The 13,238-nt window shown below is 43.5% G+C and overlaps 1 protein-coding gene across 4 annotated transcripts in view; it reads right to left on the minus strand.

The window, feature by feature from the left end:
• LOC119971660 (protein phosphatase 1 regulatory subunit 12A-like) overlaps positions 1–13,238 on the minus strand; it is a 266,177-nt gene that overhangs the window by 124,799 nt on the left and 128,140 nt on the right. For all 4 annotated transcript variants that reach the window (XM_038807505.1, XM_038807503.1, XM_038807502.1 and 1 more), the window contains exon 3: positions 7,437–7,555. In XM_038807505.1, coding sequence (XP_038663433.1) covers positions 7,437–7,555 — 119 coding nt within the window. The remainder of the gene's footprint in view (positions 1–7,436; positions 7,556–13,238) is intronic.

Raw genomic sequence — 13,238 nt, forward strand, 5'->3', positions numbered from 1 at the left:
GTGGGGGAGTCATGGGTTGGCACAATTTGGCATTATGTTCGTATGGAGTGTATGAGTGGCCATGTGGAGCAGAGGGGTATGGGTTAGCATAGAGGCTTGAAGGGCAGAGATCTCGGCCAATTTGGCAGAATAATCAAATTCTACAGGAGGAAATACGATTCTTATACAGCAGGTGGTTTGGATCTGGAATGCACTGCCTGAGAGTGCAACTGTTGATGAGCTGCGGGGGAGGGCGGACGCTGTCCATGTTACCGGATGACTGATCACTGGTCAAAGGCAGATTATCTCAAGGTAGGTACGTCAAACTCGAGCATAACTCACTGGTACCATGATGTGTTGGGTAAGCTGGGTCTACGAGGACTGCGTTTACTGTAGTGGTGAGAGAGACAAGCTTTCAACACTTGAAGAAATGCAACTCGATTTTATTGAACACTTAACTATAATACATAATTTAACTGTGGGTTGACACAATGCTGACCTGACTGGAGACCTGAGGCTAACCTGACCAGACTATCTTACTACCACATGGTTTTTGTTCTAGTTGCTGCTCACGAGCTCTGACTGTCTCAGAGGCTGGATCCCGAGAGAGCGGGAAAACTAGTGCCCTCTGACTTTATAGTGGTCGTGTCCTGTCTGGTGATTGGCTGCTGTGTTCTGTGTGTTCACTGGTCATCCTGTGTGTCAAATACTGCCTGTCTGCACACCATCATATACCTGGATGTATATTATGACAACAGTTGGAATTGAATTGGATAATAGATACATTTTCAAGGTTTTCGGTAAAGAACTTGAATAGATTGTGAGGTTGAGGGTGTTACTCTTTTTATTAGGAGTGAGACAAAGTTCCAGGGTCTTTGAAGCAAGCCGCCTCAGAACATGGCAGTCCCCGAAGCTGCGTCCACACATTTTCTGGAGCGCCGGGCCCGATTCCAGTTAGCACCCTCCACCAACCCTGCCTCACCCCCTTGAAATGAAAATCAGACCATTTGGGGAAGTTTTTCCTGAGTCGGGAATTTTCTCGGCAGTGAACATTTGGTCCTAAATGGAGGCTCCTTTTACCCTCTTAAGGTGGACAATTCAAAGAGTTTCAGTCTCAGTTGTCTTGGATAATATTTATCCCTCGGGCAACATTAAAACAGATCAACCAGTCATTAACATAATGCTGTTTGAGGAACATTTTTCTGCATTTCTTACAATGCAACAGTCACTATAATTCATCTGCTGCAATTCACTTTGAGATAGTTTGAGGTTGTGAATGTGTTTCTTTCTTTGTCTGTTTTTTTGGTGGTGGTGGTGGGGGCGGAGCAGTGAGTGCTGCATGGTTGGGATTGCCAAACCATAGAGGGCAACAAACTGTACAGGGAGTTTCCCACTTTTGCTACTTTAACCACAATAGCCACTGGGGGATCTCCAGTGGGATAACACATGAGTGGGATAACACACATGACACAGGAGTCAAATATTGTTCTTATCTTGCCTGTCTCTTTGTTTTGCTGCTCCTCTTTTGTTTCTGTCACAATCTCTCCTCATCTGCATTCCTCTGTCTTGATCTACTTTTTTGTGTGTTCATTTTCTTTTTAACTATCGTTCCAGTTGGGAGCGCTGGATAGGATATATGACATGATGGGAGAAGGGGCTGTCAATGATCGTAGACCCCATTTTCTGGCAGAGATCTCCTAAGAAAATGTGGCCTGCAGCGATCTCCATTCATGTCCACACCTCCCATTTCTTGTTCTTCCTTGAAGTTCCCTCACACCGATTGTGGTCCTTTCACCTTGGCATTAATCCCTCCCTGACTACCACTCCCTCCCTGACTACCACTTCCTCAATCTATCGTGACCTTTGCTCACTTCCATTGCTCTTTCTATCTTCACTCGGTATCTTTCCTGTGCAATAAAAGAACTCAACGTAATAATGAAACTCATTGTTTGCCTGTTGTTCATTCGTGCATTCTCACCCATAAAGTCTCGGGTGTCAGTAATTAGAAATGCTTACATTTTCGAACTGTCAATCTTTCCTCACAGGTGTCAGGAACAAAAGGCTTTACATTTTCTAACTGCCAACAAAACACGCGTGACGAACGTTTTCTCTCTGCTTAAAAAGAATCAACTTTCCTTTTTGAAAAATGAAATAGTCAGCATGGGAAATAAATTGAGCCTCACCCTAGTGTGCATTCTGGAGTTTATAGAACACAAATCAAGTGTTACAAAAGGTTTGTGACGAGGACACCCTATTCTCTTACCCAGGAATTTAAGGACTCCTACGTGCGGTACTTACAGTCTCTGTACAATTACACTTATTATAAACATTACCTAAAAAAGCATTTAATCTTGCCTCCTTGGTTTTCTTTTCCCCAAATAAATTTGAAGAACAAGAACTTCCAGCAACTGAAGAAACATTTCAGCAGCTCAGCGGACTAAATGGCACTGGTTCACACAAGGAGATTGGGTACACCATGCATGTTAAGATAGTAATTGGCTGTATTTAGCCACTAGCCTGACACAACCAGGCAAAAAAAAAAGTGTTCAAGACCAGGACTCTAGCGAAGGGCTGAAAAAGGCATAAAATAATGTTCTTGTTAAATAAGTATTTATTTTGAATTTATTATGCTACCTTTTCAGTGCTCCATTGGATTCTGCATTCACAGTAAACAGTGATTCTGAGAAAGTCTATTTTCTTTTTCAGGATCTGAGTGGTTTGACGTGTTTTAGAAATAAAGGTTTTCTGGCATTTGCAGATGTCAACAGGGTCCAAGGTGGTTGGTGCAATATCCTTTATTGAGAGAATTTATTGACCTTATTTAGTCTTACAGATTTCCTCTCATATGCCCAGTGTCCCAGTTATCCCCGATTTATACTCTTTTATATGAATAAAGAAATCATCCAAGGGAAAAAACAATTAACAAATTAAGTTAAGAGCAGCACAGTGGCGAGAACTGCTAACTCACACCACAACAAATTGAACCTGGGTTCAATTTCGGACTCGGGTTGCTATGTGGAGGCCACACGGTCTCCCCGTATCTGCGTGGGTTTCTCCTGGGTGCTCTGGTTTCCTCCCACAGTGCAATGATTTGCAGGTTCGGTGGACTGGCCATGCTAAAATTGCCCCTTAGTGTTCAGGGGTGTGCAGGTTAGGTGGGGTTACTGGGATAGGGAAGGGGAGTGGGCCTAGGTAGGCTGCTCATTCAGAGGTTCGGTGCAGATTCAAAGGGCCGAATGGCCTCTTTCTGCACTGTAGGGATTCTATTTCTATGGTTTATGATAGCCCGTTAAGGGAGCACTGTAACAAAAAAATTAAGGAAACTTATCAAACTAAATCAAAATGACATTGTGAGGGCTGATGAAGCACTCCACCCCATCTCTTACTTCTACTCTTTTAAGTACCTTAAGGCTCAAATTAACAAGTAAATAAATTAACAAGTTTTGGGAGTGGGGTAGTCCATTAAAGGGGCACAACCAAATACAAAATCACAAAGGAAACCTACCAAACCCTGAATCAAAACGTGTTTCTGGGGTGAATGATGCACCCGAGCTCCTGTGGTGCCAAACCCCTATTTATATTATTTTAAGAAAACAATAATCAATAAATTAAACAAAAATGACAAGGGTAACAGCCCCGGGTGGGACACTGTACCTCAAATAAAACATCAGAAGGAAACTTAACTAATTAATTCAAAATGATATTCCCAGGGGTGATGATTCACCCCAGCCCCCACAGCACCATTGCACCCCAGCCCCCACGGTGCCCCCCCTCCCACGATCATGGACACCGCATGTTCCCTTTCCAGGGCCACCTGGTCATGAATGCAGTCACAGCGTTTATTTATATGTGCTCGAAGTACTTAACTAAACAATGCCCTTCATTTGTGTATGCTAACATTGTAAGAAGTCTTACAACACCAGGTTAAAGTCCAAAAGGTTTGTGTGGAGTCACTAGCTTTCGAGTCGCAGCTTGCACTTAAAATAATGTGCTGGATTTGTTAGAAATTAAGATGCAGACGAGCATAACCTCAGTCGCAATCAACCCCACCATGGTGTCGACTGTCCACCAATTGGATATACTTTGTATTCGGATCATGGGCATTAATTGGGGGGTTATGTACATATATGTCTCCACAAATAAAAGCTTGGAAGTGAATAAAGACTAGAAGCCAGTATTCTTTCCTTTACAATTTGGCTGAGTTGTGATATGTGCAGATCACCTGTGGCTGTCCCTAGGCTCAAATAAACACTGGTAGCTAAGGCTGATAAACTGAATTTTCAAAGCCATAAATGATCCAAGTGGTATCTATTCAATAGGACGTACACATGCCTCCACCAAAAATCTTGAAGTTCAATGATTCTAGTGTTGAAAGTCCAAAGTAACTTCACCAAAGGGGGCAAACTCACTCCGCACAACAGTAAAAGCAATGTTGGTGGTTCAAGCTATGCTTCTTCACCTGAAGAAGGAGCCGTGCTCCGAAAGCTCGTGTTTGAAACAAACCTGTTGGACTTTAACCTGGTGTTGTAAGACTTCTTAGGAATAAGGGGACCATGCAATTCATCTACACAGACATGTTCTGACACAGAGGAAGAGGCCTGCGTTGATCGAAGTGCTTCACGAGTTCTATACAGCTGTAGTAATTATTGGCAAGCAGTGGTTTTGCCATCACAAGCAATAGGGAGTAGAGATGTGCACAGTGGACACATTGCCAGCATGAAGGAAATGCTCACTTTCATCTCATTATCTAGTTATTCGCAATTTCGCATCTGTCTCACAAGGGCCTAACAGTGGTAGATCAGCTAATCATGGACTCCCGTGTTGAAAGAAGCAATAATTCTGACCTGGATACTTGGATAACCTTGCTTATTTTGAACCTACCAGTGAGTGAAAATCACGGACAGGGAACAGTCAACTGCACCAGGAGGAAGTGCAGACTTATTGTTGAAGGCAGCACAGACTTCTGGCCAGTCTGCAGTCGCACTGCAAAATGTGAATTACTCTCAAGGGGAACAGTCTACTCTCTTCCATCCTTGCCATCAAAGATAGAGGTGGAAAATGTACACTGGATGTCAACACTTCAGAGAATGAGTGTGCTCAACAGGCTATATGGTGGTCTGGCTGAAGTAAATGTGGTGCCATTGTTGCTCAGATCTGTTATGAGAAAGGAATAAACCCTGTTCATGGAAGCATTGGCTCTGCCTAAAAGTTGGTCAAATCCATTCAGGTGAAAAGCGAACACTTACCCACAATCTCAACATTAGACAAGTTTGAAACATTTCCAACAGGTGGAAAAACCGACTCAGGCCATATCATAAAAACATGGTGGAACCTCATGGGCGGGATTCTCCCCTACCCAGCGTGACGGGGGGTCCCGGCGTAGGGGAGTGGCGTCAACCACTCCGGGGTCGGGCCTCCCCAAAGGTGGGGAATTCTCCCATGAGGAAGGTTCCCCACCTTTGGGGGCTAGCCCCGCGCCGGAGCGGTTGGCACCAGAAGACTGCCGCAAAAAACCGGCGCCCCCGGCGGCGGGGCTGGCCGAAAGGCTTTCGCCGGTCACCACCGGCGCATGTGCGATGTGGGTTTCTCTTCCGCTTCCGCCATGGCGAATGCCGTGGCGGCTGCGGAGGAGAAAGAGTGCACCCAGGGCACTGGCCCGGAGCCTGAGTGGGCGGCCCCGATCGCGGCCAGGCCACCGTGGGGGCACCCCCCGGGGTCCGATCGCCCCCGCCCCCCCCCCCCCCCCCCCAGGACCCCGGGGCCCGCTCGCGCCGCCGATCCCGCCGCCACCAGAGGTGGTTCAAACCTCGGCGGCGGGAGAGGCCTCCCAGCAGCGGGACTTCGGCCCATCCGGGCCGGAGAATCACCGCAGGGGCCTCGCCGATTGGAGTGGCGGGAATACCCGCCACGGCCACTTCCCGGGTGGCGGAGAATCTCTGCCACGGTGGGGGCGGGATTTTCGGCGCTCCCAGGCGATTCTCCGACCCTGCTGGGGGTCGGAGAATTTCGCCCCAGAAATCAATATTTGCACAATTAGATTTGCTCTGAGTACCCAAAGTGCTAATAGTGAGTTGGATGAATACAACCTGCTCAAAAAAAAGAGATAATCCATACTTAGACCTGCTAACGGGTGCTTCAGAACTGCTGGCAGGAGTGTTAATGAATAAACTGTTACAGGCGGTTAGTATATCCACCATACTTAACCAGCTGTAGAGAAAAGAAGAATTGACTAAATGCATCAAGTTGGAGATTTAAATTCACAATATTATGTGAGGGAGCAACCGAGAATTAAGAAAATCTGGATAATGGGTATTCGGTGCAAAGGACCAGTGACACAGAAGATAGCCACACCTTAATGTCTGTTGCTGAGATACTCACAACTTTGCATCACCAAAGTGAATACAGTTAGAAATTCTCAAGTCACTATTTTAGCTACCAAATTATTCAACTGCACTTCTCTGTATACAAAGCATTTGGAAAAGGCACAGAGATTTATATTAATGTAAGCATTTTTTTTCTTTCATTCATTTTATGCCTCCTGAGTCAGAGGCATCCAGTCCCCACTATCACTGAGAAATTGTAAGTCGACTTACCCAGGTCTCATTTAACTTAAGATGCTGCCTGGATTTGTTGTTTTTCAGGTAAGGGCCATCAGGGTGCATCGAAGGGGGAAAAGGTGCAGCCTTGGAACAGTTACTGAATACCATAGCAGCGAGGATTTGGATGAATGTCAATTGACTGCTCACCCAAGATCTTGGCTGGTATACACATTGAGCGGCTGAGTCAAACAGACCACAGAAGGTTCCTGTTACAATCTTGAACACATGTTGCGACATCTGATCTGGGCAATGTTAGTCATGGGGTTGATACAAAGGACTCAACAACCTTGACTTGAGGAAGGAAAAACTGCTTAATTGCCAAGTTGAAGGAGGAGTGGAGAAGACTCGGTGATGACCGCGTACAACTGAAGTCTCACAAACACTCAATCTCGGCTCACAAATGGAGACTATTTACGTGGTCAAGTTACTAAAGGACAATTACCATCATGAAACCACTTCCAGCAGGGATCAGTGCTTTCAAGAGACAAAAGGAGGACATTTCTTAAAGAAACACAGTGATGACAATAAATTTATGGGAAAGAAAGATGGTTGCCATTTTCCCTGTTGGATACCAATGCCCTGGTGAGATCAGTATAGTTTCTTACTTTATTCACACTCAGCAAGGGAATGATCCTTAATATTTGAAATTCTTATAACATTCTACTGCACTCTTCAGTTTCATAGTTCCGAAGAACTTTTATTCTTCCTTGACATCAACCAGATTGAGTGTCAATTTTTTGCCCTCTACTTGTGAGTGTGTGCTTCCAAATTCACTTAGATAGATCTTTTTTAAAATACTTTTAACTGTAAAGTGATAACATCTCACAACAGAGTTGCCTGGTAAGTCAGAGCTCTTACCTTGCTTTTTGATGACCTCCTTCAGCAGCTTCTCCATAGCTTCGCCCTGGGCAATGTCAATAGGCAGCTCCCCCTCACTGTTCACAGCTGCAACATTCGCCCGCTGTTTAATAAGATACCTAAAGGAGGAGCAAGCAGGCAGGTTCAGAATCAACTGGTTATCAGCTATCCTCCTCTGCCTAAGCTTTGGGCATTTCCCAGGACTGGCTTGAAGTAAACCTTGGGTGAGTTCAGCCACATCACAAACTGGTCACTGACCAGTTTTCTGAGGAAGTGGTTAAGCTGCTGTTAGATGGCACTCAACAACTGGAAGGGCAAAAAAGTTTAGTTAGGTCTTAGATTTATTAACAGATTTGATTTCAAAGTAATTAGCATCACGGAAAGGCTGCTATGACATTTGAACTCATTAGCCCTTAGAAAGAGAATTTGAGATATATACCCATCTCTTTACTGAGGCCCCGACAGCAGGTGAATTTTTAAAAGGTTCTGACACTATCAGTTCCCTCTTTACTGGGCACAGTTCTTATATGTCACGAAAAGCCACAGCATTCAAAAAGCTTGATATTGACATCAAGCTGGAAATCACAAATGCTAGCTTATCTGAACTTTCTTTCAAAATAGACTGATGGGATGTCAGCTCCTGGTGACAGCAAGAATAAGAGCATCAGCATATTGTCGTGCGAGAGGTTCATTTTTGAGATTCTGTCATTCCAGTTCTTGTGGTGGATGCAACGCAATACTACAAAACTCAAAAGCTGTGAAGCATTACTACTTCTCACTGACAGACATCTATTTGTAGAGGCGATGGGGAAAATGGCATATATAGCAGCTATTGCAGAGTTTAGAACAGACGATTAAGTTGGAAGGGGAGAGCAGGAGTGAATTTCAGTCAGATTTTTGTTCCAATCTCTATTGTGACCATTTATGTTTTTAAAAAAGAAATTCAAAATTCCAGTTAATAGTTGAGAGAATAGCACCACAAGATTTCACAATTAAAGAATCTTACAATAATAAACAAACAAAATATACTATTGATTAATCGATAAGTTTGAAGGAAACTTTAATTTTAAACTACAGAACTGAATTCCCCCGTTGTCTTTTAATACAACTGAAATGAACACTTCATAGTTACACTTTACACTGTCTTTTAAGCAACCATTGAATTTTCCCAAACCCAATCCAAAGTGATTCTTAACTCCCGAGGGTTGACTAGCATTCTTTCCCTTTTTCAGCCTGGAATCTTTTACCCCAGAACTATCTTGGGCGGCACGGTAGCACAGTGGTTAACACTGTTGCTTCACAGCTCCAGGGTTCTAGGCTTGGGTCACTGTCTTTGTGGAGTCTACAAGTTCTCCCTGTGTCTGAATGGGTTTCCTCTTGGTGCTCCGGTTTCTGCCACAAGTCCCGAAAGACATGCTGTTCGGTAATTTAGACATTGAGTTCTCCCTCTGTGTAACTGAACATGGAGACTAAGGGCTTTTCACAGTAACTTCATTGCAGTGTTAATGTAAGCCAACTTGTGACAATATTAAAGATTATTAGATTATTATCTTTCACAATGAGGGTTTTTTCCTGGAGGTTCCTCCCTATAAATAAAGCAAGGGGAATCTTCCAGGCTCTTATAAATCCTCACAAATTTTGTCTTTTCAATAAGGGAAAAGTTCCTACTCACATTCCTGTATGGTGAAGCATACTTCTCTCTCTCCCGGAAACTGGCACACAAGCTGTGTCTGAGAGTTTCAGGGTCTGAACCTCCCCACTCAAAGCTCATCTCTATTGCAGTAGGAATCATACGGCCTATGTATCCACGTAGAAATGCTAAGTAGACATCCTTTCAAGCTAAACGTGGAACTAAATTGACATTTAAAACATAATTGTTTACAACTTGACATTCTCAACACATTCCTTGGACTTTGGAGACTAGATGCTGCTGCTATTGTCTCCAAATACGAACACCTTGCACCTTTTTTTCAGAAAAACAATTTGGGCCTCCCTTTAATCATCTACAGCCACATCACCCAGGCCTGCTATCAGGTAAACCGCTGGCCAGGACACATGGCCCTCTTCACTTTACTTTGAACTAAAGACAAAGTCCCAAAACTTAACCATCTTCTAAAACCTCAAAATAGTAACATAGGACAAGAGGCCATGATTAGAAAGCAACCACAAAGCATCAATGCCAAAGGATTAGAAACGTGTGAATATTCAAAAAGGGAGCAAGGCAAAACGTAGGAATATATAGACCGGTTAGCTTGACTTCTGTGGTGGGGAAGTTGCTGGAATCAATAAGTAAAGAGGAGAAGACCGAACATTTGGAAAGCCAAAGCTTAATCCACCATTGTCAGCATAGTTTTATGAAGGATATGAATGCTTGACACACTTGCTTGAATTCTTTGAGGACGTAACCAGCAAAGTGGATAATGGGGAACCTGTGGATGTAGTATATCTAGACTTACAGAAGGTGTTTGATAAGGTGCCGCTTAAAAGATTGATTCAGAAGGTGAGATCGCAGGGGATTAGGGGTAGAGTATGAGATTGGATTGAGGATTGGCTGACTGAAAGCAGAGGGTTAGGACAAATAGGTCCTTCTCTGGCTGGCAAACGGCCACTAGCGGGGTGGTGCAGGGGTCAGTCCTCGGACCTCAACTGTTTACAATTTATATAAATGATCTTCAAGCAGGGACAAAGTTTAACATAGCAAAATTTGAGGATACCAAAATAGATGGGAAAGCAGGCAGTGAAGAGGAGGTAAATATAAATATTTTACAATTTTACAGATGGATATAGATAGGCTAGGAGATTGGGCCAGAGTTTGACAGATGAAATGTAATGTAGATAAGTGTGAGGCTATCCAGTTTGACCGAAAAAATAGAAAGGCAAATTATCTAAACGGAAATCAGATTCAAGATGCGTCTGGGCAGAGGGATCTGGGTGTATTTGTTCATGAATTTCAGAAGGTCGGTATGCAGATACAGCATGTAATTAAAAAGGCAAATGGAATGTTAGCGTTTATTGCAGTGTGTTGGAGTATAGAAGTAGAGAAGTGATGTTGCAGTTGCATAGGGTGTTGGTGAGGCCACATCTGGAGCAGTGTGTCCAATTTTGGTCTCTTTATTTGAGGAAGGATGTGGTGGCATTGGAGGCACTTCAGAGGAGATTCACCAGATTGATTCTGGGGATGAAATGGCATGAGGAGAGATTAAACAATTTGGGCTTATACTTGCTGGAGTTTAGAAATAAGAACATAAGAACATAAGAACTAGGAGCAGGAGTAGGCCATCTGGCCCCTAGAGCCTGCTCCGCCATTCAATGAGATCATGGCTCCACTTTCCGGCCCGAACACCTACAACCCTTAATCCCTTTATTCTTCAAAAAACGATCTATCTTTATCTTAAAAACATTTAAGAAGGAGCTCAACTGCTTCACTGGGCAAGGAATTCCATAGATTCACAACCCTTTCGGTGAAGACGTTCCTCCTAAGCTCAGTTCTAAATCTACTACCCCTTATTTTGAGGCTATGCCCCCTAGTTCTGCTTTCACTCACCAGTGGAAACAACCTGCCTGCATCTATCCTATCTATTCCCTTCAAAATGTTATATGTTACTATAAGATCCCTGCCGCATTCTTCTAAATTCCAACGAGTACAGTCCCAGTCTACTCAACCTCTCCTCATAATCCAACCCCTTCAGCTCTGGGATTGTTTACATTGTATTCCATCTGCCAGACCCTAGCCCATTCACTTACACTATCCAAATCCCTCTGCAGACTTCCGGTATCCTCTGCACTTTTTGCTTTACCACTCATCTTAGTGTCGTCTCCAAACTTGGACACATTGCACTTGTTCCCCAACTCCAAATCATCTATGTAAATTGTGAACAATTGTGGGCCCAACACTGATCCCTGAGGGACACCACTAGCTACTGATTGCCAACAAGAGAAACATCCGTTAATCCCCACTCTTTGCTTTCTATTAATTAACCAATCCTCTATCCATACTACTACTTTACCCTTAATGCCTGCATCTTTATCTTATGCAGCAACCTTTTGTGTGGCACCTTGTCAAAAGTTTTCTGGAAATCCAGATATACCACATCCATTGGCTCCCCGTTATCTACTGCACTGGTAATGTCCGAAAAAAATTCCACTAAATTAGTTAGGCACGACCTGCCCTTTATGAACCCATGCTGCGTCTGCCCAATGGGACATAAGAAATATGAGAGGGAAACTGATCGAGGTGTGTAAAATACTAAAAGGGATTGATAAAGTAAACGTAGGCCAAATGTTCCCCCTTGTAGGACAATCTAGAATGAGAGGTCACAGATATAGGCTGAGAGGTGACAGATTTAGAGCTGAGCTGAGGAGCAACTGCTTTTAATCTAGATGGTGGTAAATTTGTGGAACTCGCTGCCATAGTGCAGTGTAATTCCATAGTGCAGTGGAATTTGAGTCATTAAATGATTTTAGAAAAGGGTTTGGGCAATAGGTGGGGAGGTGGATTTGAGACCAGGAAAAGATTAGCCATGATCGAATGGCGGAGCAGGCTCGAAGGGCTGAATTGCCTACTTCTGCTCCTAATTCCTATGTTCTTTGGTTCCTATAACAGCAATTTATAAAAAGAAAAAAGATAACTGCTCGACCTACGGATTGGTGAACTAGACGAATGTCATAGGCAAATATTAGAGAACAATAAAACACCTAAAGAAATATGGTTCAATGAGGGAGGGTCAGCTTTGTGGGAACAAGTTCATGAAAAATCGAGCCCTTTGAGAAGATAACAGACCCAGCAGATAGATGGCACTTAGAAGAGGTTCAAAAAGATCAGTGCAGAAGTAATAAGACTGACGAAGAGGAATAAACAATGGGGGTGTTACTGCCCCCAGCTCTGGATTAAGGTAAGTCCCATAAAATGATAATTAGTTTGGTCTGACCACCTGGATTATTGTGAAAGATTCTGAACACTTGCTCAGTGGGTGATCCTGACAGTGGAAAGGGTGCCAAGATGGGTAACTAAATAAATTAGCCATCTACACTATGAAGTAAAGCATAGGAAACAAGAATGTTAGACTGAGGAAAAGTTTTCATAAAGAAATTGATCCATAACAACACAGAAAGAGGCCAACTTCTCCAACTTTACCTTGCAGCTAAAATCCTCAAGTCCTGAAACTGCTCAGGCAAATCTCCTCTACACCCTCTCAAGGCCCTCATGTCTTTCCAAAGTTGTGGTGACCAGAACTAGGCAATAATGTAGTCTGGCATAACCAGCTTTTTGTACATGTTTTGCATAACTCCCCTGTTTATGTACTCAACAGCTCTATTTATGAAGTCCAAGATCCCATATCCTTTGCTAACCATTCTCTCAGTATGACAGCTCAGATCAGGCTTCATTTGTGTATCTAATATCTGACAGAGATATACATAAGCTGATTCCTCATAATATTTGGCCATACAAAGTCTAAAAATAGTTCAAGAGAGGTAAGGCGATTGGTTAATTGAAATTTAGTTACTTTACACAGAGGGGCTAAGTGACCATACGCTCAAGGAGGCAATGGAGGTGGACAGTGCAGGAAGATTGAAGAGGTAGTGGGAGAGATATGTGGCAGATAAAGTGACCAAGAGGATGGGAGATGAAAAAGGGATGGGAGATGAAAAAGTGATGGGTATTTTCAATCTTGGGAACTGCAGATGGTCTTACAGTGCCCTCTTCTAGTTCTATACATTGTTGTGTTCTTGTGGCGGGAGGTCAGGACAAGCATTCCCGTTACTGTTGTCTACATAGGCTATCAAGCCAGTGATAAGTGCCAA

The sequence above is a fragment of the Scyliorhinus canicula genome, chromosome 9, assembly GCF_902713615.1.
Source record: "Scyliorhinus canicula chromosome 9, sScyCan1.1, whole genome shotgun sequence".
Classification (NCBI taxonomy): Eukaryota; Metazoa; Chordata; class Chondrichthyes; order Carcharhiniformes; family Scyliorhinidae; genus Scyliorhinus; species Scyliorhinus canicula.